General features: G+C 40.0%; 2 protein-coding genes and 2 non-coding genes across 34 annotated transcripts in view; 3 read left to right on the plus strand and 1 right to left on the minus strand.

The window, feature by feature from the left end:
* Tsr1 (TSR1 ribosome maturation factor) lies at window positions 1-10,553 on the plus strand. 3 transcript variants are annotated; one of them, XR_010047794.1, is made up of 15 exons: window positions 1-156; window positions 332-435; window positions 849-1,068; window positions 1,178-1,312; window positions 1,694-2,118; window positions 3,719-3,875; window positions 4,267-4,424; window positions 5,242-5,438; window positions 6,498-6,660; window positions 6,969-7,079; window positions 7,562-7,694; window positions 8,689-8,805; window positions 9,211-9,355; window positions 9,456-9,530; window positions 10,194-10,289. XR_010047794.1 is itself a non-coding variant. In XM_063249648.1 (15 exons), the coding sequence occupies exons 1-15, from the start codon at window positions 60-62 to the stop codon at window positions 10,370-10,372; spliced, it is 2,412 nt and encodes an 803-aa protein (XP_063105718.1). In that variant the 5' UTR covers window positions 1-59; the 3' UTR covers window positions 10,373-10,553. The 3 variants fall into 3 exon arrangements, 2 of the variants coding, with proteins under 2 accessions (XP_063105718.1, XP_063105719.1); XM_063249648.1 differs by having other exon boundaries at window positions 9,211-9,351; window positions 10,194-10,553; XM_063249649.1 differs by lacking the exons at window positions 1-156; window positions 332-435 and adding an exon at window positions 453-662 and having other exon boundaries at window positions 9,211-9,351; window positions 10,194-10,553.
* On the plus strand, window positions 7,182-7,277 carry LOC111756791 (small nucleolar RNA SNORD91 family). Its single transcript, XR_002791208.1, has one exon. It is a non-coding gene; the product is annotated as a small nucleolar RNA SNORD91 family (small nucleolar RNA).
* Window positions 7,804-7,894, plus strand: LOC111756790 (small nucleolar RNA SNORD91 family). Its single transcript, XR_002791207.1, has one exon. It is a non-coding gene; the product is annotated as a small nucleolar RNA SNORD91 family (small nucleolar RNA).
* Srr (serine racemase) overlaps window positions 10,515-26,754 on the minus strand; it is a 19,769-nt gene continuing 3,529 nt past the window's right edge. For 14 of the 29 annotated variants that reach the window (XM_063249653.1, XM_063249659.1, XM_063249671.1 and 11 more), the window contains 7 exons: window positions 17,593-17,764; window positions 13,972-14,098; window positions 13,586-13,689; window positions 12,125-12,244; window positions 11,926-12,000; window positions 11,268-11,477; window positions 10,515-10,851 (listed from right to left, as the gene is read on the minus strand). In XM_063249653.1, coding sequence (XP_063105723.1) covers window positions 10,651-10,851; window positions 11,268-11,477; window positions 11,926-12,000; window positions 12,125-12,244; window positions 13,586-13,689; window positions 13,972-14,098; window positions 17,593-17,764 — 1,009 coding nt within the window. In that variant the 3' untranslated portion in view covers window positions 10,515-10,650. Of the gene's footprint in view, window positions 10,918-11,267; window positions 11,478-11,925; window positions 12,001-12,124; window positions 12,245-13,585; window positions 13,690-13,971; window positions 14,099-17,592; window positions 17,765-23,841; window positions 24,045-26,754 lie in introns of all 29 variants that reach the window. The other 15 variants (XM_063249677.1, XM_063249674.1, XM_063249673.1 and 12 more) reach the window with 6 other exon arrangements.

A 26,754-nucleotide genomic window follows, 5' to 3' on the forward strand; every position in this document is an offset into this window, starting at 1 on the left:
ACCGGAAGCGCTCGGCTTGGTCCGGAAGTACTGCTGACTTACCGCACGTGAGCGGTAGCATGGCAGCCCACCGGTCTGGCCCGCTTAAGCAACATAATAAAGCTCATAAAGGCGGGCGGCATCGGGGTCGAGGATCCGCACAGCGGGACGGCAAGGGTGAGGTGACAGGGTAGAAAGGGTTGTTAGTTAACTGCTTCAGCCAGGCCTCGATTGGGCTACAGTCTCTGGCTTGGGACCCGCAAGAAAGGCCAGTTGTTAGGGCCGAAAAAGGGTTCCCCTTTGTTGGGTTTCTCTTATCGAATATTACAGTCCTTCCTAATCGCTCCCTCAGGCCGTGTAGGACTGAAAGTCCTGTGCAAGAAGGTGAGAAGAGAGCTCAGCAGAGTCGACCAGAGACATCGAGCCAGCCAGCTGCGAAAGCAGAAAAAAGAGGCGGTGAGAGGAGTTCGGGAGGTGGTGTGGCTTCTCTCCCTTTCTAGGTGGATACTTGAACTCGGGAAACAACCCTGGAAGGGGCTGAAGACGGAGAACAGCGCCAGAGGCACACGTCGGCCCTCCAGGTCTAAACTCTGGCTAGAGCGTTCTTTGCTTCAGTCCATGCTTCTGCCACTTCCTACCTCCGACTTACATGCGGCCTTTAATCAGCAAAGTGCTGTTTAGAAGTGAGTGCATTGGGGGCTGGGGATTTAGCTCAGCGGCAGAAGCGCCTGCCTTGCAAGCAGGCAGTCGTGAGTTCAATCCCTGGTACCGATAAAAAGGAAAAAGACAGAAGTGAGTGCATCTGTTCTGTTGGAAATATAATACTAGAGCGAATTACAGAGATTTTTCTGATCCTTTTCTATCCACAGGTTCTGGCAGAGAAGAGACAGCTAGGCAGCAAAGATGGGGCTCCTCACCAGGTGCTGGTGGTGCCTTTGCATAACAGAATTTCTTTGCTTGAAGCCCTTCACCTGCTTCAGGATAGGAACGTGGGAACAGTGCACGTGCAGGAATGGGAGAGAACCCATCGTTTTATGCTGCTGTGCCCCCAATTGAAACATCGATGGTTTTTTACATCTGCAAAGCCAGGTTAGTGAATACAGTATTTCTCCAACCTTATGTTTGAGTACCAGTAATATTTCCTGAGTATAGTATGTTTGTGCCAATCACTACTTCTTATAGTATCTTCTATTTCTAGGGGATCTGCACACTGTATTAGACATGGCTAAAGTGGCTGATACCATCCTGTTCCTCCTTGATCCATTAGAAGGCTGGGACAGCACTGGGGATTACTGCCTTTCCTGCCTCTTTGCTCAGGGCCTTCCTACCCATAGTAAGTGAGTTGGGATATTGGAAGCCAGGGAAGAAAGTGAATTAGCATTTGTTGTGCACTTGTCATTTTCTAGGCACTATGTCTGGCATCTGACTCAGAATAAAACTGATGAGTTGTATTTAGTTGGTGTTGGAATGTACATGTACAAATTAAACTTAATCATTTAATTACAAATTATCAATCAAGGTACTTTTTTATTTCTGGGATGTCCATTAACCAGAACAAGAAAGATATGAAGTTTGGTTTCAGTGAAACCTCTTTAAGGTACCTAGGTGTTAGGTTTCTAGAGAACTCTAGGATCCCAGAACTGTTAGGTGTGTGTTAGTTTGTGAACTACAGCAAGATTTTCATGTAATGAAGCCTTTCTTCTTTTGCTTACAGCACTTGCTGTCCAAGGGGTTTCTTGCCTCCCACCGAAGAAGCAGGTAGATTCCAGAAAGAAGCTAAGTAAAGTAGTGGAGAAGCGCTTTCCTGATGATAAACTTTTTCTGTTAGACACTCAGCAAGAGGCACAGTTGCTGCTTAGACAGTTGGCTAACCAAAAACAAAGACATCTTGCTTTTCGAGATCGTCGGGCCTACTTGTTTGCACATGCTGCTGATTTTGTGCCTGGTGAACAGAATAAATTGGTGGGCACCTTGAAAATTTCAGGCTATGTTCGTGGGCAGAATTTGAATGTAAATAGCTTGCTGCATATTGTTGGACATGGTGATTTTCAGATGAAACAGATTGATGCCCCTATGGACCCTTTCCCTTTAAATCCTAGAGTGATTAAATCTCTGAAGGATCCAGGCATGGTGATGGAGGTAAGATTAATGTTTTGTTTTGAGATACACTCTTGCTATGTTGTCCAGGCTGGTCTTGAATTTCTGGGCCTACGTATTTGTCTCATATCTCATTCTTTTCATATAGCTGGGACTACAGGTGCATACCACCTTGCAATTCAGAATTGATGTTTTTTGTTGTTTTTGAGATGATACCATTATATAGTCCAGAGAGGTCTCCAATTTGTAATCCCAGCTCAGCCTCTTAAGTGCTAGGATTGCAGGGGTTAGTGGATCATGTGGTACTTTATGTTGACTTTTGGGAAGGATACTCAGGATTGAACCCAAAAGTATGTACATGTTTAGGGCCTAGCAGCAGCTCATCACACTTTCCCAACACATGCAAGGCCCGGATTTGATCCCCAGTGCTGCTTTTAAAAAAGAATAAAAAAATCATGTAGAGTCATAAGAAGGTTGGTGTAGGATGCAATGTTATTTTTTGGCAGTACTACAAATTGGAACCAGGGTTTCTGCACTGTTAATTCCTAGTCCCACCTCAGTTTTACTTGCTTAATTCTTGAGACAGGGTCTCACTAAGTTGTCCATGCTGGGCTTGAACTTGTGATCCTTTTGCCTCAGATTCTCAAGAGTGCAGGAACTGAAGGTATATACCACCAAGCCCAGTGAGATAGAAATTTAAATTCAGTGAAAGTAGTCTGTGCACTTTGAAGAAACCACTAGTTCAAAATAAGGCAGTAGTCAGTTACAAGTATATTAATAAATTATATTTACTCACCATAACTGGCTCTGAGTTTATAGAAGAAACACAAATGTGGTTACTTTTGTCAAGGAACTTACTTAAATCAAAAACATGGCAAGCACCAGTGTCTTGGTTATTTTTCTCTGGTTGCTGACACAAAAGATTTGACACCCAAAGTTAAAGGACACAGTTTGTAGGATAGCACATGGCAGAGGGGCAACTCTTCATGATGGCAGAAGAGCAAAAGCAACAAGGTGGAGCTTACGTTGTATGTGGGCTACCCGCCCTAAGGTGCATGTAGCACTCATGCCCTTAACCAGACTATGACAGATCAAGTGGTGGAATGATTTATCGTACACCTTTAATCCCAGCAGCATGCACTAGATTCAGCCACCTCTGAAAAAGCCCCACATGAGGCTTTGGGGAACATCTAGACAAACTATAACAACCTGTGAAATAAAGGTTAAGATAGGCCATGGTTAAAGTACAGACTTGCTGTGGAAATGGAGAAAGTTCTATAGTGGCGATTAGAGTTAAGTCTGGTGCTGAGAAGGATGAGTTAGGATTTATGAGTTGAGCAAAAGTGAAAGTGGATGTTTAAAGATTGAGATAATATGAAATCTGGCACAGTGATGTAGGAATTTCTTAGAATTTTGAAGAAAGCAGCTTATGAGGAGAAATACAATAAGCAGATTGTGAAAGGCCTCAAGAGCCAAGCAGGGGTACAGAGTTAAAATGTTAAGAACTGGCCATTTGCAAAATTTTAACAGGTTTTGACTATTTTATGCATCTATATGATGACAGATATTTCTGGATGTTTCTGGTTGCTGTGTTAGATTTTTGGTTAATACTTGACTGGCTAATACCTCCTCTGGTTTTCAGGTTTGTACTACAGATGCTGTAGCTGATATGGAAGACCTTAAGGTTCTAATGAAGGCAGACCCTAGCAGACAGGAGTCTTTGCAAACAGAGGTTATCCCAGATCCGATGGATGGGGAGCAAACCTGGCCTACTGAAGAGGAGCTGAGTGAGGCAAAGGGTTGGTAGTGACAAATTTGTTACTCATTTGACCTGAAATTGGAGTTTTCATCTGGCTGTTCATAGCTGTTTGCACACATAGAGGAGGTCATGAGTCTCCTTTATCAAATGCTGTATGATTACACTAAGCAAACACAGGACACAGCTTTATTTCTCAAATATCTGTCACTGTTTTATAGTGAACAAATAAACAACTTCAGCTCCATTGCAACATTTATTTAAATGTGCATTGCTACTTATGAGACAGCTAAATTAAATTGGGGAGTATTGTGTCCTGTTTATGACATCTGCTACTTTCCTATGTTGGCAGCAATTTCTAGTAACTTGCTAGGAGAGAAAACTGAGTGATGGGAGTAAGGAGATACAAAACTTACTTATTTGTGCTTTTATAGACTTGTTGAAGGAAAGTTCCAAGGTGGTAAAGAAGGTTCCCAAAGGAACGTCCAGTTACCAAGCTGAATGGATTTTGGATGAGGGTGGTGAAAGTGATGGGGAAGGAGAGGACTATGATGATATAAAACATGAGGATTTTATGGAAGAGGACTCTCAGGTAAGGCCCTTAGGCTACTTTCTTTTTTTTTTTTTTTTTTTTAGGCCACTTTCATATATAGCTCTAAACAGAAGACAAAATGCAATCCTTACCTTTATTTTTTTTGTTGTTGTTGTTGTCTTGGGGATTAAAGCCAGGTCCTTCTTGCTGAGCTGCTTCCCCAGACCTTTTTCAATTTTTATTTAGACAGGGTCTCACTGAGTTGCTAAATTGCCCAGGTTAGACTCAAATTCAAAGTCTTGTCTTTTCTTCTTTTTTTTTTTTTTTTTGGTACCAGGGATCAAATTTACAACCATCTGCTTGCAAGGCATGCGCTTATGCCGCTGAGCCAAATCCCCAGCTTCTCTTTTCTGAAATGGGGATTGAACTCACAACCTTGCACTTGCCAGCCAAGTACTTGCACTGCTGAACCAAATATCCTAGCCTCAGCCTCCCATGAGTGCTAAGATTATAGGCATAAACCATCATGCAGTCCTGACCTTTAAAGATATATCTGGTCAGCTTCTTAGGAATGACTATTGTTACTAGGGGAAAAGTTTTGTTTTGATATCTGGAGATAGGATCTCACTGTATAATGTAGCTTGACCTCAGATTTGGGGCAGTCTTCTTGCTTCAGCCTCTCAAGTGCTGGAATTACAGGCATGCACCATCAATCATGCCTAGCTAAGAGTTTTATTGTATGACTTTTCATTAGAATTTATATTGGTTGGGACTGGATGTTTAGTAAAATTATTTTATTCTTAGCTTAATGGTCTTTAGGGTAGAGATAGGTTGTTTTATTTCTGAGGTAATTACAGTATTGTCCATTGTTTTACAGTATGAGAGTAGTGAAGAAGAAGAAGTGGAGGAATGTGAAACTATGACAATAGGGGAGTCTGTGCATGATGATTTGTATGATGAAAAAATGGATGAGGAGGCTGAGGAAAAAATGTTGGAGAAATATAAACAAGAAAGAATGGAAGAGATGTTTCCAGATGAAATAGACACACCTCGTGATGTGCCTGCTAGAATTCGGTTAGTCAACTAGTTTAAATTCAAACAAGCTTTTATTTAAAATTTATATAAGTCAGAACTATGTCAAGGTGATAGAAAAGAAAACACATTGTCCTTGCTCCTGAAGGCTAACATTCTACATGGGAAGGTGACGTGCCTTATATGTACCATGCTCTAGACTGCAGTATAGACTAATGTTATAGGACTGTAATGAAGGAGAACTACTAGGGTTCATTTAGCAAATACTTCCTACAGGAGCTAATATTCAGTTAAATGTAATGTTTGAAGACTTTTGGGGAATTTTAGTATAAAAGCAAAAATAAAAGTATGAAGATGTAGATGATTGTGTTTGCTCTGAAAGAGAATCTGAGTAAAGCCAGAGAAGTTAAACCATATATATATATATATATATATATATATATATATATATGGTTTATTAGAGTGGTAAAACTATTAACAAGACTCTTGTTTGTTATGTTAAAGAGCAATTCCTTGATACATGAGGGAGCCACTGTAATTTTGTCTTTAATTAGTGCAACACTTTAGTATGGTTGTGAAATAACTTGTTAAAAGCTGTTTTAGTATGTGATCTTGATTTAAGATTTTAGGGTATTTTGAGATAATGACTAGAGTTCTTTTAAGCTACGGTAGTAGTTTAGAGGTGGTATGAGCCTTGCATAGCACCATATAAACTCTTAGTTTCTTTAAAATCTCCTGTATCTTTTTATTTTATTTTATTTAAGAGGAAAAAGAGAAAAACACAAAACAAAACAAAACAAAGCAGTGTAAGATTACACATAATACAGAACTACAAAAAAAAAAAAACATAACAGTAAGAAATCACCTGTTAATAGATTACATATTATCATCTTGGAAATAGTTGCTCAAATCACAGTATCAAAGAATACAAAGTAGACATTCAAACAGAGAGACTGCAAACAGCTGTGTTCAATGATCCAAAAACATTAATATAGTCAGCTATTTAACACCCCTAAACATACTTGCTGTTATATCCGTTAGAGCTCTTTTTTTTTTTTTTTCCTCCCTCTCTTTTTTACAACAAAATCTCCTGTATCTTAGATTTCAGAAATACAGAGGCCTCAAGAGCTTTCGGACATCTCCATGGGATCCTAAGGAAAACCTTCCTCGAGATTATGCTCGTATCTTTCAGTTTCAGAACTTTGCTAATACTAGGAAATGCATCTTTAAAGAGATTGAGGAAAAAGAGGCTGAAGGGGCTGAGGTATTTGCCTTTATTTATCCATCCTATAATTGGTTACCACATCACTGCGCTTTACTCTTCTTGGCATGAATGCTTAGTTTTGTATTGTTCATAATTAAATTTGGGGAACCACTAAGTCATAGATAAAAGTGATACTATGAACAAAGGGGCATCAGAGCTGTAAACTGAAGAAACTAAGGTATCTGTGTGAAGCAATCTTGAAGAGTCAGGCTGATTTTAGGGTAGTTTGAGAAACTTAATGGATTTGGAGAAATGTTTCATCATTATTAGACGTTAGGGGAATACTGATTGTTTTCTATGTCTGGCAGGTTGGCTGGTATGTCACACTTCATGTCTCTGAAGTCCCTGTCTCAGTGGTTGAGGACTTCAGGCGAGGAGCACCCTTGATTGCATTTTCTTTGCTACTTCATGAACAGAAGGTAAATCAGGTGTTGTGGGAATGAGGAGTTAAGAAACTTTCCAATCCCTTCATGACATTTGATCACTGGGATGCAGAATGTGCCATTATGATCAAAGAACAAAAGAGGAGTCAATGATGGTTATAACCCACAATGTCTGAACCTATCTGAAGCATCTTTGTGATGTAGTCATTCTGTCATTCTGAGACTTCTTTAAGATGATTTGAAGGCTGATGATTTTATGGCAGGTGTTGACCTTTTTCATGTTAGATGCAGGAAGGTAAGCCAATTTAAAAGAGTTCATGAAAACTCTGATGAACTGATGTTCAACCCTAAGGATAGTTGTTGCTAGAGGATAAATATGTATCCTATCATTTACCATCTGCTATTAATTATCATTGTCAGATCTGTTTATCTTACTTCAGGTTAGGTTACTGTATTCCTACTTCAGGTTAGGTTATTGTATTCCTAGACTATAAATTTTTTTCTTATTTTGTCCTCAGATGTCAGTATTGAACATGGTGGTGAGCCGGAACCCTGGAAACACTGAACCCGTGAAAGCCAAAGAGGAACTGATTTTCCATTGTGGATTCAGACGTTTCCGAGCCTCACCTTTATTCTCTCAGCACACTGCAGGTTAGAAGAGGGGAAGTGTCTCGGTTCTGGTCCATTTTAATATCTTTTAGGAAACTGACTATTTGGGAAGTGCGTGGGAAAGTGCAGAATACACAGTTGAGTACTCTGACTTAGGAGCCAGTGATGTTTTTATTCATAATGTCTGAACCTATCTGAAGCATCGCCATGATGCAACATCTGTTACTGAGGCTTCTTTGGCATGAGTATTTGTTCAGTAGGTTTTGAATCAGAGTCAGCAGCTTTATGAAAAAGAATGTGTCACCGTGTGGGAAGTTGGTTTCTAGTGTGCCAGTGCCATTGTGAAGTAATAGAGGCAGGGTGTGGCCCAGAATTAGGTAAAGTGTGAATTTCAAGGTGTTGCGACTAGATGAGAATTTGGAAAGGCATAGCCAGGGACATTTGTGTGGCACAAATGATTGTGCTCCTACATATTAGGAGTAGCAAGATATGTTGCCCACTAATTCAGTAGCCTTTGAAGATAACCTTAGCTTTTTCAGCCCTTAGCAATGGTAGAAAAGATGAAAACAAATTGATGGTGCTCTGGAAAAGTTGTATTATCTGGCTCTTTCCAATAAATGTTTTCCAGTCCCTGCTCAAGATTAAGGGCTGATGATTTAGCAGAGGGAGTCTCAAAGCACTGATTTTCAAATGAGGTAGGAGTGATAGGCAGAATCACCTGGAGAACTTTTTGAAACCCAAGTATAGTTTGGTCCCCAAGATATCTGTCCCTAGTTGAAAAATGACAGGACTGAGTTACATTTTTTTTAGTAGTACTGAGACAGGAAAAATTACTAAGAATTAGTGGGGCAAAGAGCCCAGGCTGCTTTCAGTTTGAGTTGCAGTTTGGCATTTGGGCTGGAGGTATAGCTGAGTGCTTGGCTAGCATGTGTGAGGCCCTGGGTTCAATCACCAATACTGGGGGAAAAAAGTGCTGTGATAAAGTTTTTCCTTATGGTTTCTCACAATGTTTTTGGTTTAACCTTTATCATGGCAGCGGATAAACACAAATTTCAGAGGTTTCTGACTGCTGATGCAGCCTTGGTGGCAACAGTATATGCACCAATTACTTTTCCTCCTGCATCTGTGCTTCTTTTCAAGCAGAAAAGCAACGGTGAGTTGAGTTCATAGGAGTGAATAGCCTTACCTGTCCTTAATATGATTATTATATCTTTGTATTTTGATTTGGAGCCAAACAGTATAGAAAAAGTAATTATTTTCAGTCTTGGCCTCCCAGTGGTTATAAGTCAGGGATGATAAACTTTGTTTTCTGCTGTTTGCAACTCTTAGCTAATCAGTAGAGGTTGTTTAGAGTGCTATATTTAGGATAGGTTTGAGCACAGACTCAGTAGGAATATCATTTAGTGAACTTTGCCAGTGGGCAAAGTGGGGGGATCATAGTGCATATTAATTCTAAGATTTCTCCAAGAAAATCTTACCTATGAACTATCTTTAAATGGATGGACTAGATAATTACATGAGACTGTAGACCCTGAATAACTTTTCCTTTCCCCTTTAGGAATGCACAGCCTTGTTGCTACAGGACATCTGTTGTCAGTGGATCCAGACAGAATGGTCATCAAGAGAGTTGTTCTGAGTGGTCATCCCTTCAAAATTTTTACTAAGATGGCAGTAGTGCGATACATGTTCTTCAATAGAGGTAGGTAGGTATGAAGGAGGATGGGATCTGATTGCCTTTTTGTGATGTGATGGTTGGGCTTACATTTATGAGTATATTTATCTTGGTCTTCTCTGTGTTTTAAGAGGATGTATTATGGTTTAAACCGGTGGAACTGAGGACAAAGTGGGGCCGCAGGGGACACATCAAAGAGCCTTTAGGTAAGGGAATTTGGGACCTTACCTAGATTTCTCCACTTCTACCAAAGAAGCATTGGGTTTGAAGTTCACTGTTTTAAATTTTCTCTTTTTTTCCCCCCTGTTGGGGGGGAAAAGCAAATATGCTCAATCACTGAGTTATACCCCTAATCCTTTTTATTTTTAATGAACTAATTATAAGTAAAACAAAAAATAAACAAGTTTTTTTTTTTTTTTTGATAAATGGAAAGGGGAGGGGGCCAAGAGATGGAGGGAGGTGAGGGGAGGTGGTTAAAAGTTAAGATGCATGTGCTAGCTCCACATGAAGAATGTGATCATTATGTACTACAACAAGTTGTAATTAAAAAAACTGGAAAAAGATTTTAAAAAATGGATTGTGTGGTATTAAGGATCAACTCCAGGGCCTTTGTATTGAATTATATTTCCAGCCCTCTTTTGGTTTTTTATTTTGGGATAAGGAATTGCTAAGTTATTTGCCTGGGTTTGAACTTGTGATTATACTGTGTTAGGCTCTAAAGTTGCTGGCATGTTCAGGCCAGCCTTAAACTCACTGTGTAGTTCAGGCTGACCTTGAACTTGAGCAAGATCCTCTTGCCTCAGCTTCCTGAGTGCTGGAATTTTACATGTGTACCACCATACCCAACTAACGTGCTGTTTTCTTTCTAGGTACCCATGGCCACATGAAGTGTACTTTTGATGGGAAGCTAAAATCTCAGGACACAGTACTGATGAACCTCTATAAACGTGTTTTCCCCAAATGGACTTATGATCCATATGTATCAGAACCAGTCCCATGGGTGAAAAGTAAGATTTCTTCAACAGTGCCTGAAGTGGACATGGAATAATGGATTCTACCTTACTGATGCCAGTTAGCACTTCCAGGATGGGAGCCTATAATTTGTGGTGGGGCAGTTTGTGGTTTCTGCTTTAGCCTGTCATTTGGTGCCCTATTTTTGGCCTAACAAATGTCACAGTTAAGTATGGAAGTTATTCTACTGCAACTTTATTAAATCTCACTGAAATACATTCTCCATTAGGATTTTGAAAACTAAGAGAATATGGAAAACAATAATTTCACGTATGTAAAGATAATCACATCTCTTTGTTTTACACAGATGAATGGCTAATAAGGACCTGGCCTCTCAGCTGGCTTCACCCAAGTTAGGGAGGTTAAGTCTACATTTCCACCACTTAGCACAATACAAACATTCTTTACTTCTGGAGAAACTGTTTGAAAGTTGTGAGACAGCACAGCGGCTACTCCAACACCAGCTGTAGGTTCAATGAGCAGTTTCATCCTCTCCCACACAAGCTGGGTTGCATACTGTTGGCAGAGGAGGAAGTGCAGTTAGGTGAGCTATGAGAAGGGCAAAGTCCAGAAGGTTCAGTTCTAAAGGACCAAAAAGGATGTATACTCAGTTTGACTTTTCATGTTGCAGTGTGTGTATGCTTAGCAATAAAGCACGCACACAGCTTTCATTCCTAATATTTTCAAGATGTTTTTCAGTACATGCAGGGTACTCCTATGTTACATTCCCCCCCCCCCCCCAATCAGGGATTGAACTCACGACCATGCGCTTGCAAGGCAGGTACTTATGCCGCTGAGCTAAATCCCCAGCCCCTCCCATATGTTATGAGGTCACCAACTTGGAAGGTCCCATAGATTAGTTCCTACTCTTAACAGAAGGTTCTTTATTGCCTTAGTGACAGCACTATTATTATTTCCTGTTGGAGCCTTACCTTAATTTCATCCTCTGTAACAGTGAAGACATCATCCACAAGATCCCTTATGATAGGCCAGGTGTTTGTGCCAATGCTGGATTTGACACCATCTGCTACAGTTTCTGGAGGATAAGTATTGGGGGTCAATTCCCCTTTGAGTTTGGACTGGTAGCAGTCATCTGCATTTAAGGGTTCAGCAGCATATACCTTCACACTAGGTTTCAGAGCCTAAGAAGAGGAATATTAGACACTTTGTAACTGTCCTTAGCATTGTGTGCATGCTGACATTGGCTTACTAGGTTATACATTTCTACCTAAGTCTTCTGTTTGACAAATGTAACAGAAACATGACCTTCAAGCATTTTATAAAATAAGTTGTATGTATCACAACTGGTTCTGGTAGTTCGGGAAGTGTAGTCCCTGTTGTGCATAATAGTTTGGTGAAAGGGATTCAGGGGACCGACTGAAGGTGTGTCATTCAATGTAACAACATTGTACTGTAAAATCATAGGTGAAGAACAGCGTAGTGAAGTACAAGAAGGGCTTGGTGTCTCAGGTTCCAAGATTTGTTGGGAAAGAATGGTGGTTTGGGGGATGTTTCCACGGTGCAGTATGATGTAAGTAAATCCTCCATGCCAAACGCAAGAAGCCTTAGCATCAGAAGCTATTTTCTCACCTTAACTGTAATTGCTATTCCAGCAACCATTCCTCCTCCCCCTACAGGTACCACCAGTGCATCCACCAAGGGAACCTTTAGTAAAAATATAAACAGGCCAATTAATAAAAAGTTTAGTATCAACACATGAAATAACTTGAGTCTATAATCAAATAGTTTTACTAATAGCTAAAATACGGAACTAATTAGGCTGTTTTACCTGGTTCAGCACTTCCAGAGCAATGGTTCCTTGTCCAGCTATCACTGCAGGCTCTTGGTTAGGATGTACCAGGATGCCTTCTGTTTCTTCCATAATTCTTTTTGTAACCTTTTCTCTAGACTGAAAAAATACAGTAACTTGATTTGCATCTAGTAGTTTTCAGAAGGTTTGGTTTAGTCCCTTATCAGTTTATTGACCATTTTGTTTTTTTGTCAGACTTGTTTAGTCACTGTGGCTAGATAAGGAAGTGAACAAAATATATCCTGTTACGCAGTGTTATCTTCTTAAAGGTGGGATATAAGTTAATGTGTGGTATATGTCTTAAGTACTGTAGAGAAAACTAAATGAAGGTAGTACAGAGGCTGACCAAGAAGGGCCTCTTGTAAATTGCCAGATTACAGATATAGTTACTGTGAGTCTGCAGAATATTCCAAGGATGTGGTAATAGCAAATACCAAGATTGTAAGGTAGGAGTGATTGACCTTTGTGAAGAGCTGGTATTGTGATTGGCATGGTGTGTTTGGGGATGGTAACTGTTAGATGAAATCAGAAAGATAGAAAATTAGTTCATTTAGGCTTTAGGTAATGCAAGAACTTTAGTTGTCTGGGAAGTGCATCTTAGTGGGAAGAATATACTCAGCATGAGCAAGGTCCTCGGTTTAGTCTCCTCAGCATCAAACTAAACAAACACCTTCAAGTTTTGAGTGTGGTAGCACAGCCCTATAATCTCAGCACTCATGAGATTGAGGCAGCACTGTGAATTTTGAGGCCAGCCTGGGCTACATAGCAGGATCTTATCTCAAAAAAAAAAAAAAAAAAAAAAAAAAAAAATTTGGTTTTCACTGTGAGGTGGGAAATAATAGAAGGATTTGATTTCACAAGAACAGGTTTAAGACTAAATGGGTAGCTCTGATGTTCTTAAAAATGGATGAGAGGTGTGAGGGTGAAAGCAAAGACCAGTTAAGCTACTGAATCTAGGTGGTGGAGATAGAGGCCATTAACAGTAGATGGATTATGGGAATGTTCTGAAAGCAGGACAGACTTGGATGTGAGGTGTGAGAGTTAACAAAAGTATTTTCCTTCAGCAACTAGCATAAATGTTGGCATGTACTAAGATGACAAAGATTATGGAAAGGAACAGTGGGGGGGGGGGAGGGGATCAGAAGTTTGGTTTTAGACATAGCTTTGAGATGCCTCTGAAAAGGACCAAGTAAGAATTTGAATGATCAGTAGCTGACAGATATACACGTGTGGGGTTAAGGGGAAAGATCAGGATTGGAATTGAGTAGAGGCGTTATTTTAAATTGAAATTAATGAGACCATCTTGAGTGCATATAGATAGAGAAAAGGCTGGGCATGCTAACACTGAGAGATGAAGAGAAAGCAGCAGCAGTAAGGAAAGAAGCATGGTTGGACAAATGAGGCTATTAAGATATTACTAAAGCCTGTTTTCCTCCTCACCTCATCACTCTGTCCACTGTATATTATGGAAGCTCCATAGGCTTGTATTGCCAGTTTTTTACAGTTGGGAGCTGTTTGGGGCACCACAATATAAGCAGGAATCCCTGGGAGTGGAAAAATTTGTTAGTGTAAGTCAAGAGAATTTGGCATAAAAACTTAGTTTCAAGACCAGGGATTTAGCTCAGTGACACAGCGCCTGCCTGGCAAGCAAGTTCGATTTCTGTACCAAAAAAACCAAACCAAACAAAAAAACCCTGGTACATTTTGCTAGTAGTCAGGTAGGGACGCTTTAGAAGTTTACTTCCCATATCTATAACCTCTCCTCCTGAAATTAATAATTTTCTATTTTCTGATCATTTTACCAAAATCCTGAGAAAATCAAGTACCTTCTAATTTGGCAGCATAGGTGAGAGCCTGGCCATGGTTTCCGCTGCTGTGAGTAACAACAGCTTTGGGCTTCCCTCCTAAAGTGGCAGCATTTAGGCCTCTGATGGCATTAAGGGCACCACGAATCTGGAAAAGAGGGATGGTGAATTCATGTACAGTCATACACTGCTTTGCAGTGAGGACATATTCTAAGAAGTGCATCATCAGGCAGTTTGCTTGTGTGAACATCATAGAGGATAATTACACAAAATTACACTGTTCTAGACTTAAACCTGCACAGCGTGTAACTAAATGTAGGCAATTACAACACAATATTAGGTACTTGTGCATGTAAACAGAGAAAGGATACAGCAAACATTACAGTGTAAGAGGTAAAAATACCACTAGTATAGGGCACACACCATGACCACAGTCTGCAGGACTAGAAGTCGCCCTAGTGAATGTGAAGGCCAAGGACAGTACACTGCGGTAAACTTTACAAGCACTGTACACTTTAAGCCCCAGTAAGTTTATAAAAAGTATTTTTCAATAAATTAACAGCTTAATTTAACTTTATAAGCTAAAAATTTTCTTTTTGACTTTTGTAGTAACATGTTTAAAATACACTGTAAAGCTATGTAAACCTTTATCTCCTATAAGCTTTCTCATTTCATCTTATGTTTTATGTTTTTGTGGTCCTGTGGCTCAAACTCAAGGCTTAACACACATTGGCACGAAGGCTTTACCATTGAGCTTCAGCCCTTCTATTTTAACGTTTCAGTGTTTTCAGTTTTTTTTTTTTTTTTTTCTTTTTCTTTTCTTTTTATCGGTACCGGGGATCGAACTCATGACCGCCTGCTTGCAAGGCAGGTGCTTATGCCACTAAGTTAAATCCCCAGCCCCTGTGTTTTCAGTTTTTAAACTTCGTTAAAAACTAAGAAACACACTAGCCTAGGCCAGTGGTGGTCAACCTATAGCATTTGTGCCACAGCGGGCTTTTTGTTGCTGAAAGCTCTTAAAAGGTTCACTATCATTGGTGAGCAATGTTGGGATCATCAATTTACTGCTTTCATCCATCCATTTTGTTCTACTGGAAGGTCTTCAAGGGTAGTACCACATAGAGCTATCATTTATAACAATGCCCCCGGGAATTCTGGCCTGCTAGTCCCCTGTCTCCTGTAAGTGCTAGAAATAAAACCCAGGCACATCCTAGGTAAGTGCCCTATCACTGAGGTATACACTCAACCCAACTGTGTATGTATGTGGTCCTGTGTATGCACACTGGGGACTGAACCCAGAGACTGCTGCGCTGTATCCCTAGCCCTTATATTTTGAGACAGGGTCTCTAGGTTGCTCAGATGGGCCTCAGACTTAGAATCCTACTCTCCCAGGCTCTCACCTTGTCCAGCATGAGAGACTTCATGTTAGCAAACCTCAACTGACACTGCCTCAGAGATCACTCATTTGTTATTTTCACTGGATATAAAAGTGATTGTTAGGTGAAGTGGCACAAGCCTATAATCTCAGTATTTGAGAGGCTGAGGCAGGAGGGTTGCCAGGAGATCGAGGCCAGCCTGGGCTACAAAGTGAGTTCAGGCCATCTTGAACTACATAGTAAAACCCTGTGTCAAAGAGACACCCCACCCCCATGACCTTTTAAAAACACAAACGTAGTCATTTATGGACTATTTTGTTCTGTAAGATAAAAGTGTAAGTTTCTTCTGTGTTGAGGCCTGTTTGTTTTCTGAGATAAGGCTTGGTATGTAACCTTGAACTATGTAGCCCAGGCTATTCTCAAACTTGGGGCAATCTTCCTCTGTCAGCGTCCTAATTGCTAGGATTACAGGCATATGCCACATCACCCAGCTGGTTGCAGCCTTTCTAAAATATCTGCTCTTTCATGGCTATAGCCTAAATTGTTTCTAGTTTTCCTCCTAGGTTAGCTCAACATCCCCATCTTCCCCTAACTCCCTGTATATAACGAGTAAAACTTGGAACAAATATCACCTGTTCAACTTCTCTTGGTCAAAGGTAACCATTTCAAAACTGGGTGGTGGTGTGCATGCTTGTAATCCCATCACTTGGGAGGCTGAGGCAAGAGAACAGTACAGAATTTGAGGCCACCCTGTTCTACACAGTGAGCTGAAGGCCAGCCTAAGCTACATAGTGAGACCTTGTCTCAGAAAAATAAATGAATAAAAAAATAACCATTTTATTGTTATTTCATAGCACCTGTTTGTATGTCTTTATTTTTTTTTTTTTTTTGGTACCAGGGATTGAACTCAAGACTGTAAGCTTACCAAGCAGGCACTTGTGCTGCTGAGCTAAACCCTCTGCCCTCGACACTTTTCATCTGCTTATTTGTTGATCAGCTTGTCTTTCCACTGAGATAGTGTGGGTGAAGGATAAAGCATATTGTATGTATGTCCTGTATTTACTGAAAGTAAGTACTTAATGTGTGATGAGCGAATGAAGAGTAAATCGTGGTAGAAGCAATGAGTAATAAAAGACAGTTTAAAATTTTAAAAAAGCTCTCAGTGGGGATCTTTCAGTTCAGGTTCTCCTGAAAGGATCTTAGGCTTAACTAATTGGTCAGAAGATTTTACTAACAAGTTAACAAACAGAAGTCTTATCTTTGTGTGTACGTGTGTATACATACACATCTGTATACAGTAATGGGGACTGAACCCTGGGCCTTTGTGCTGAGCTACATCCCTAGCCCTTTTATTTTTCTTTTGAGACTGGGTCTTTTTAGTCACCCAGTTGCCCAAACTGGGTTCAAATCTGTGTTCCTCCCAGAATGCAACACCATGCCTGGCTGACAAGTCCACCTTTATGTATAAAAGGCACTGAAATACTTTTATAGAAAAAGGTTTTATCTGAAAATTTAGGTTTAGCTCTTCTATATTCAAAAAGTATCAACGTATGTAGCAAGCTGTGTATAACAAAGTATATTCTCACACATTCTCCATTCTGCCAGTGATAGTCCTGGATGATGCCTATTGTGACTGTTTGGTAACAGGGATTTGAACTCATGACCTTGTACTTTCCAGGCAGGCACTTGTGCTACTGAGCTAAATCCCCAGCCCTATGTGATGCTGTTTTGTGTTGTGGTGCTGGGGTCTGAAACCAGGGCTTCAGTACATGCTGGCAAGTGCAGCACCACTGAGCTTCATTGCTTACCTTTCTCCCATTTTAGAGACAAAAGAGTTTCAAGTTGCCTAGGTTGGTTCTGAACTTCTGGATCAAGCAATCCTCCTATTTATATAGTCCAAAGTAGCTGAAACTCCAGGCCTGGCTCATTGTCTAGTTTTAATCATTAGGATTTCTGTTTTTGATTGTCAAGTATCCTAGTTTGGGCAATAAATGTTATTATGCAAAACATAAGTTATCTGGATAAATCATAAATATGTGATTCTAAGGAATTTTTAGATTGTATAAAAATTTTTCAACACTAATGTGAAATAACTAGGACTTGAAAAATCCTGTAAACTTTTAGCTGTAAAAAAGGTATTAAATAAAAAAAAAAAAGGTATTTAATTCACCCTATCTCATGGGTGGTCAGGAAAACCAAATAAATTTATAAGCTAAGGGACTAGAAAACAAATATACTTGAATACAATAACAAAAGGGATTTTTACCTTAAAAGATCCAGTTTTCTGGAAGAGTTCACATTTGAAGAAAAGATTGCGCCCTGCTACTTGATTCAAAATGGAGCTTGTTAGCACTGGTGTGAGGTGTACATAATCTTGAATGTTGGTATGAGCTTTTTCAACATCAGCATAGGAGATGCAGTATTGAGCACACATGGTTCTGGAATCCAGGAATAAGAAAGAGGTCAAATTGAAGCCTTAGACCATGTGTTTATTGAAAAGATCTTGAATATGCATAATGTGAAAAATTGAGCTGGGACCTGTGGTGCTATGTGAAATTGTCTCCTTTATTGAGTTTCAGAATTTTCTGTATAGAAGGGACTTGTCTTCGAGCTGAAGTTTTCTGGTGAATCTTTATAGGAAATAACTAATGGTGCTTGTTGAAGTTAAAACTTACTCCCCTACTCATATAACCCATCTTTTGGCACTGTCATTGCTTTTTTCATTGTTTTATAGATTGAAATCACTATGTAGTCCAAGCTGGTCTTGAGCTCACAGCAGTCCTCCTTCCTCAGCCTCCCAAATGCTAGGATTATAGGCATGTGCCACCACACCTGGCAGGTTTTTGTTTTTTGATACTGGGGAATGAAGCCAAAGCCTTCACACTTAGCTACATTGTGTAACCTTTATTTTCTACTTTGAGACAGGGACTTGCCAAGTTGCCCAGGCTGGGTTCAAATTTGCAGTCTGCCTGTCTCAGTCTCCCATGGTATACCCTCATGCCCAACTTTGTTTTGGTTGGGGTTTTGCTTTGTTTTTCAAATCCATTTTATTTCAAAGAGGAAAAAAAGCAAAAAACACAATTTCAAAATATGACAGAGCTGGTTGGGTTTTTTGTTTTGGGGATGGAGGCTGACTCTGTTCTGTAGCCTCATGTTGAACTCCTAGATTCAAAGGATCCTTTCACCTAGCCTCTCAAGTGGTACGACTACAATACTTAAATTTATTTATATATATTTCTGTAGTGATGGGCACTGAACTCCAGGGTTTCAAGGATGCTAGGAAAGAACTCTACCACTGAGCTGCATTCTGAGATTTCAATAGACTCTCAGCAAGTTGAGCTTGCCATCCTCCTACTTTATCCTCCCTAGTAGCTTGGGTTACAGGGATGTAACACTGCATCTAGCTTAACTTGCTACTTCTTTAAAACATTACTAAACAAACTGCCTACAGTACTACCACATTAATAAATTAAGCCTGGTGTAGTGTTGCACACTTGTAATTCCACCACTCTCGGGCTGAGGCAGGATGATCACAAATTTGAGCTCAACGTGAGCAATTTAATGGGATCTTATTTAAAATCAAAAACAAAATGGGGCTGGAAAGTAGTTCAGTGCACCAGGTCCTGTGTTCAGTCCCCCGTACTGCCAAAAAACTCCCAAAACAAAACCACTATTTTGTTTCATTTTGGGGCTTTTTTAGCGGGGAAGGGTAGCTTTTTGAGGCAAGGTTTTGCTATGTAGTCCAGGATGGCTTTGAGCTCATTTTATAGTCCAGGCTGGCCTCAATTTTGCAAGGATCCTCTTGCCTCAGCCTTCCAAGGGCTGGGATTTCAGGTATGTATCACCATACTTGGCTCCTTCCATTTTTTATTATGTAGATATTACATGACAGTAAAGTCAAAGCAAACATCATCTTCCATTTGATTTAGTTTATTCAAAGTTTCCATAACTAGAATTTCCAGTAATTGTACTCTTTATGGTAGGTTTTAAACATGAAGTTTCTCTACTTTTCTTTTTTTGGGGGGGAGACCTTTTGAGATAGGACCTTGCTCTGTAATTCAGGCTGGCCTTGAACTTGTGGTAAGCCTCCTCCCTCTGCCTCCCAAGTGCTGGGCTTATAGGCATACACCATTACACCTGGCCATTTCCTCTTATGAAAACAATCCTGGGTAGGGATACAGCTCAGTGGCAGTGCCTTCCTGGCAGACACAAGGTCCTGAGTTTGATTCCCCGTTAAAAAAAAAAAAAAAAAAAAAAAACAATCCATAGAAGTACAAAAACAAAGTTCAATTTGAAAGTATAGAGATGACTGGGCATGGTAGTGCATGCCTATAATCCCATCACTCAGGAGGCTGAGGCAGGAGGTTCATTTCGAGTTCGAGACCAGCCTGGGCTACAAAGTGAGCTCATGGCCAACCTTAACTGCATAGTAAGACTGCCCCAAAATGACACACAACAAAACAAAATGAGAGGTAAATCCAGCATGGTGGCATACACCTGTAATCTCAGCACTAGGGAGGCTAAGGCAGGAGAATCACTGTGAGTTTGAGGCCAGTGTACACTGTGTAGTGGGTTCAAGGTAAACCTGAATTACTGAATGAGAAGACTGTCTCAAAAAAAACAAAAACAAAAAAACACCTTTTGGCTAGAACTGCCCTCTTCTAGTAATTTGCCAAAATTACTAACACAAAAGCAAAGAAGAGGAAACCTTTTAGAAAACATGGAGTTGTTCCTTTGGCCATATACATGCAAATTTATAAAAAGGGTGATGCTGTAAGATATAAAGGGAATGGGTACTGTACAAAAAGGAATGCCACACAAATGTTACCATGACAAAACAGGAAGAGTATACGTTACCCAGCACGCTACTGTAGGCAGGCACTGTTGTAAAGAGGCAAGTTAAGGACAAGATACTTGCCAAGAGGGTTAATGTGCATACTGAGCATAAACACTCAAATGATCAAAAAAAGGAAGCCCCAGCCTGCCCGGCCAAGAGAAGCACACTTTGTAACAACCAATGGGAAGGAGCCTGACTTGTTGGAACCTATTCCCTGTGAATTCATGGCATAAACTGGGGATGGAGCTCTGTCATTCAGTACTCAATTGGTGACTTAAGTGTTCTAGGCTCTACTTAAAAGTAAAAAATCATCCTGTTATAAGAATGGCTTTCTTAATTCAAAAATAAAAAACACCTCCCTAAAACCCAGAGATATAAATAACTCTTCCTACCCAAAGACAACTGCTAAGCTCTGGTAATTTATTTATATTTACAAATACATGGCTAGCAAAACTTGTTGACAGGTTAATGTTTTTCAGACAATATTTATTAAATACCTATGAATTTTATCAACAGTAAAGTCACAGAAATTTTTTTGTTTGTCTTTTGAGGTAGGGTCTCACTATGTTGTTTAGGCTGCCCCTGTGTAGCCCAGGCTGGCCTTGAACTTGTGATGATCTCCTGCCTCAGTCTCCCAGTGTTAGGATTACAGGTATGTGCCACCATGCCTCACTTTTTTGGTACCGGAGATGAGCTAAATCCCCCAGTTTTATTTTTATTTTTTATTTGGAACTGGGGATCAAACTCATGACCTAGAGCTTGCCAGGCAGGCACTTAATTTCATTGAGCTATATCCCCAGCCCTCAGTTTTAGATACAGGGTCATGTTATTTTCTCCAATTTAATCTCAAACTTCTGCTGCCTCAACCTCCCATTTGCTGACACTAGACCCACAATACCACACATAATCGTATGCAACTTTTAAAATGGTATAATATTTTTTGTACAGAATTACTGTAATTTTTTTATTTAAAGAGAAAAACAGCAGTAAAAGGGTAATTTACTGTAATTTTTGGTTAAAGATGTAGCTCAAGTGATAGAATGCTTGTTCAGCATGCATGAGGTCATGGGTTCAATCTCAGCACCTCTAAAGAAACCCAAAACCAAAATTCTACTTTTACATAGTTGAACCAACCTTCCTTTTATTGTCTTTTTTTTTTTTTTTTTTTGGTTCTGAGGATTAAGCCCAGGACCTTCACAATGGACTACATCCCTGGTCCTCTTTTGCTTTGGGGACAGTCTTAAACTTGTGACCTTCCTGTCGTCTTTGCTTCCCAGAAGGCTGGGATAACAGGTGTGTGCCACTATGCTTGTCTTAAACAATTTTTGGAAGGTTACAATAATGATGTAATTACAGACCTGTTCCATGATCTCTGTGTATATCCATATATCCTTAGGGTAGATTCTCTCAAAAGGCATTTTGTAACAAAAGGCATATATACCTCTAGGACATTTGAATTCTTTTCTCAGTGCAATAGGCAGTGTATTGACCTCATAAGATATTTGACCTGCCAAACTGATTTCCCAAAAGACTATATTTTATCAATTTACTCTCAACAGCAGTTTCTAAAGAGTGGCTTCCTTCCTTCCTTTTTTTTTTTCTTTCCTGTTTTTGAGACAGAGTCTCCATATGTATTTCGGGCTGAACTTGAACTAAGTGGCTTATGCTGACCTCAAACTTGTGGCAATCCTGCTTCAGCCCCCTAGGAGACGGGAGTATAGGAATGGGCCATCACACTCAGCTCACACATGAATTCTTCCATGTCAATTTTAGAATTCCTTTAGCAAGACTGCCAGCAGTTCTGCTGTATCAAATGGAGGCACAACTGACAAAAATACTGTCTTCACCCAAATCTGCATGCCTTCCAATTTAGTAAAGTCTTTTTTGTATCAGATTTCTCAGTAGTTTTCATAATTTTGTTTCTTGTACAATATTGTTGACTTTTTGAGACCAGGTCTAACTTTTAGTAGTATAGGCTGGCCTCGAGTTATTGGCAATCCTGACTTAGCCTCTCGAGTGATCAGAATACAGACACGTACCATGATGCCCAGTTGGTACTGATTTTGAGAAAATACTACCATTAGATTTTAAAATTACTGATGTCTATGGAAATTAGTAATTTTTGTATACTTATTGCATGACAAAATGCTTTCTTAGATTATTTTGTCAGCTCTAAACTTTATAATTGGTCCTCTACTTTTTTCCCCCTAGCTTCAGATATGGGTTTAAAGTAGTGCTTTGAAAGTTTTCAGCCAGGCGTGGTGGTACACGTCTGTAACTTCAGCACTTGGGAGGCTGAGGCAGGAGGATCCCTGTGAGTTCAAGGCCAGCCTGTGCTACATAGTGAGATCCTGTCTCAAAAAGTATAGAGTTGTTTGCTTTTCCAACTCTTTGCAGGGGGGCAGGGGTAGTGGGAACTGACCTCACACTTGCCAGGCAGGCACTGTGACAGAGCTGAATGCACAGCCCTAAGATCTCTCTTGTTGTGCTAACTTAGCCTCTATAGGAATTCAGGAATTCTCTCAAGATGAGTGTTTCTTATTAGCTCTTGCAAAGAGTAAGAACTCTAATTAGAACTCCTTGAGTCACCTACTGATATGTGAACTAAAAAGTATGGCTTCTGAGAAGGAATATATAGTTCTGTCCTCACTCTTTAAAAATTTTTTTATTGTTTTGCGTGGTGGGAATTAAATCAGGGCTATATACATGATAGACAAGTGCTTTACTGTTGAGCTATACCACTAGCCCTCCTCAGCCTTTTATTTTATTTATTTTGAGACAGTCTTGCTATAGTTTGTGCTAGCCTTGAACTACGTAGCCCAGTTTGGCCTCAAACTCAGGGATCATCCTGCCTCAGCTTCCTAAGTGCTGGGTTTACAGGTGTGAGCCACCACGCCCGGTCATTCTCAGCCTTTTAAAGGAAATAACCATGCTGTCTTCAAATTTGTAATTCAGTAAGTCCTCGAGTTCCATTCTGTGAGAACATTCTTAAACTGGATTTGTGCCAAAGCTCAACAAATTGAGTCTCACACTGTATTTTCAGTTTTGTTTTCTGTGGCTGTTGCTTTGTGCTTCCTAGCAGTCCACTCCACGCCACTGCTTTTCCTCTTGCTTCCGGATACCAATCGAGCTCTGCACCGTAGTGCACTGTTGCACTGTACACTCAGCAGCGCAGCTGTGCCCAGGCCTGACAGACGTGCGCACTGCTTCTGCGCTTTGTCTGCATCTACAAATGTTCCTTATGTGTGGCCTGTTCATATCTGTGAAGGTTCACAACTCAGATGTTCAGGAGTTGGGGACTTACTGTCCATGTATTTCGGAAAACTTTTTCAGTAACTTCACAATTAGTGGTTCCTATGGATTTTCTGCTTTCTCCTTAATTTCTAAACTTATATTTTTTATAAAATAACTTCAGATTAGTATGAATTGTAATATTAATTCTTCAAATAGCTTCCACATCTGTTGTTTTGTTCATGATTTATTCAATTAACAGGTAATGGGTATTTTCTGTACAGTAGATGTTGTTTGGTCTGGGAACTTTGTGTTAGATAAGAGTATCATCCCTGCCTTCATAAAGTATAATCTAGTGACAGATCTATAGTAAACGTATCTTTACAAACTTTGATATTTCTAAAGAAATGTGTTCCGATAGGATCCTATAATGGGGGCTTTACTTACATCAAGGAAAGAGGTTTCTGTTGTTGGGTTTTTGTTTTTTGGAGACAGGGCCTCACTTTGTAGTGCAGGCTGACGCTGGAACTCACGATGTACCCCAGGCTGGCCTCAAACTCTTGGTGACCCTCCTGCCTCAGCCTTCCAGGTGTTGGAATTACAGGCGTGTGCAACCACGCCCAGCCTGGAAAATAGGTTCCTAAGGTCTTCTATAGAGAAGTGAAATTTAAGTTATGATCCACATGATGAATGGGCATTAACCAAGTAGCGCAGACAGAAAAATGTTTTTGGTAGAAGAAATAATGTGTGAAGAGGTTAAGAAGGGAAAATGCTGGTCCTATTTTGGGAACTAAAGGACAGCCAATGGGTCTGATAACAGTAATATGAATGTGTTTAGAAGGACAGTAAAGTTGGCAGGAGCCAGATCATGTCAGACCATGGTTTATGGATCTTCTCTTGCCCCCAGGGGTTGAACCCAGGGCCTTCACACTGCGTCACCTCCCTAGACCATCTTTTTTGTTTTGTTTTGTCTTTTTCGTTTTTATCGGTACCAGGGATCGAACTCACGACTGCCTGCTTACAAGGCAGGCGCTTATGCCGCTGAGCTAAATCCCCAGCCCCCCCTAGACCATCTTTTGAGATGATCTCACTAAGTTGCCCATGCTGGGCTCAAATTGTGACCTTTCACTTAGTCTCCCAGCATGATGGGGTGACAGGTATGCATCACCAAGACCAGTTAATTTGTTTTCCTCCAGATCAATGGAATGCTACTAAATTTTGATCAAGTAAGTGAATGTTAAGAGTTTGTATGTTTAGAAAATCATTCTGGCTACATTATGGAAGTAAAAGGGGACAAGGCTAAGATTAGGGGGTTTAATTAAGAGGTATTTTGATTTTTCACATAAAAACTAAGCAGGGCCTGGGTGGCAAATGTGGAGATAGAAAACAATCATTTAAGGGCCAGGACTTTAGTTCAGCAGCATAAGCGCTCACTTGATAAGCATGAGGTTGTGAGTTTGATCCCCAGTACCCCCAAAAAAGAGGGGAACAATCATTTAAGATGTATTTTGGAAACACAAAGTCAATTTAAAAAAATCAAAAGAAATTGGATAGAAATTTCTCCAGGGGTCAGGCATAGTGGTGCACAGTTATAATCCTAGCTACTTGAAGGGCCGAAGCAGAAGGATCTTAGAGGTTTGAAGCCAACCAGGTAACATAGCAAGGACTTATCTTTAAAAAACAAAGTTTTTCCAGAGAAGATATGTACATGGTTAACAAGCACATAAAAAAAATGCCCAAGACTGGACATGATGGTACAGGCTTGTAATCCCAACACTCTGGGAAGCTAAGGAAGGATTACAAATTTGAGCTGAGCCTGAACAATTTAGGAAGACACTGCCAAAAAAACAGGCTATGGATACAGCTGAATGTGAAGCCCTTGGGTTCATCCCCTAGTAACATGTGCATGCACACATGCGCGTATGCACACATGCGCGTATGCGCACACACGAACTCCCCAAATCGTTAATCATTAGGGAGATGCAAATTGAGCCACACAATAAAATACTATTTTACACCCATTATTAAAAAACAAAAAATAACAAATGTTGACAAGAATGTTGAATAAGTGAAGCTGTTATCCACTGTGGATGAGAATGTAGAATAGTGCCACCGCTATGATAAGGGGCTGCTTCCTCAAAAAGTAAGATATAGACTTACTATATGACCTAGCTGTTCTACTCCTAGATGTGGACCCAAAATATTGAAAGCAGGGCCTGATATATTTGTATATCTGTGATCATAGTTGCATTTTTCATAACAACCAAAATGAGGGTGCAACCCAAATGTTCATGAACAGATATTATAATGAACAGATATATTATAATGTGGTATATACATAAAATGGAGTATTATTCAGCCTTAAAAAGAAGGAAATTCTGACACATGCTATAATATGAAAATTGGGGACTGAAATAAGCTTGTCACAAACAGACAAATACTGCATGATTCCACTTTTATGAGTCATACAAAGAAAGGTGGTTCACAGTGACTAGGGTTGTTGGGAAAACAAGGAATCACTGTTTAGTGGGTATAGCATCCTGGAGATTGAGCAATGAGAATGTAGTTAACTAAAGATATATATACTTGAAAATGGTTATAATGAGCTCAGCCTGGTGGCACATGCCTGTAATCCCAGCATTTGACAGGCAGAGATAAGAAGATCATCATGCATTCGAGGCCAGCCTGGGGTACACAGTCCAAAGGCTAGCTTGACCTACAGTTAAACCCCATCTCCAAAAAGAGAAAACCCCCACCTAAACCGCACACATACATGTAAAAAAATGGCAATAATGAAGACAGGTATAATCGTACATGCCTATAATCCCAGCATTCTGGGAGGCTGAAGCAGGAGGATCCCAAACTCAAGCCCACACTGGACAATTTAACAAGACCCTGTTCCAAAATTAGCAAAACCTTAAAAGGGTAAAAATGATAAGTTTTATGTGTATTTTACTTCAATTTAAAAACAAAAACAAAAAAAAATATCCTGAACATGGGCCTGGGGATTTAGCTCAGTGGCATAAGCACCTGCCTTGCAAGCAGGCAGTCCTGAGTTTGATCCCTGGTACAGATAAAAACGAAAAAGACAAAAAAAAAAAAAATTCCTGAACAATAAAAAGCTGTTTTGTAGCTGGGTAGGGATGGTAGACAAATATGGACTTGTAATGTTAGCACTAGGAGGGTAAGGCAGCGGAAAGCCATGAGTTCAAGGTCAGCCTGAACAAAACAGTAAGACCCTGCCCCAAAAAAGCCTATCAGTCAAGCAAGTTGTTCTGTAGTGGTTGTAATTACTGAGGCCTCTTGGTTGCAAGTGATAGAATTCCAATTTAAACCAGCTTAATGTCTACATTTACTAGC

The sequence above is a fragment of the Cavia porcellus genome, unplaced genomic scaffold (genome assembly GCF_034190915.1).
Source record: "Cavia porcellus strain 051 isolate PalLab524CR breed Dunkin Hartley unplaced genomic scaffold, mCavPor4.1 scaffold_6, whole genome shotgun sequence".
Taxonomy (NCBI): Eukaryota; Metazoa; Chordata; class Mammalia; order Rodentia; family Caviidae; genus Cavia; species Cavia porcellus.

Bases quoted from the DNA above. Each gene is read 5' to 3' on its own strand.
- Tsr1 (XM_063249648.1), top strand. From the start codon at position 60: ATGGCAGCCCACCGGTCTGGCCCGCTTAAGCAACATAATAAAGCTCAT. The intron at 1,313-1,693 runs GTAAGTGAGTTG...TTTTGCTTACAG, and splicing joins TCAGGGCCTTCCTACCCATA to CACTTGCTGTCCAAGGGGTT. The intron at 3,876-4,266 runs GTTGGTAGTGAC...GTGCTTTTATAG, and splicing joins GGAGCTGAGTGAGGCAAAGG to ACTTGTTGAAGGAAAGTTCC.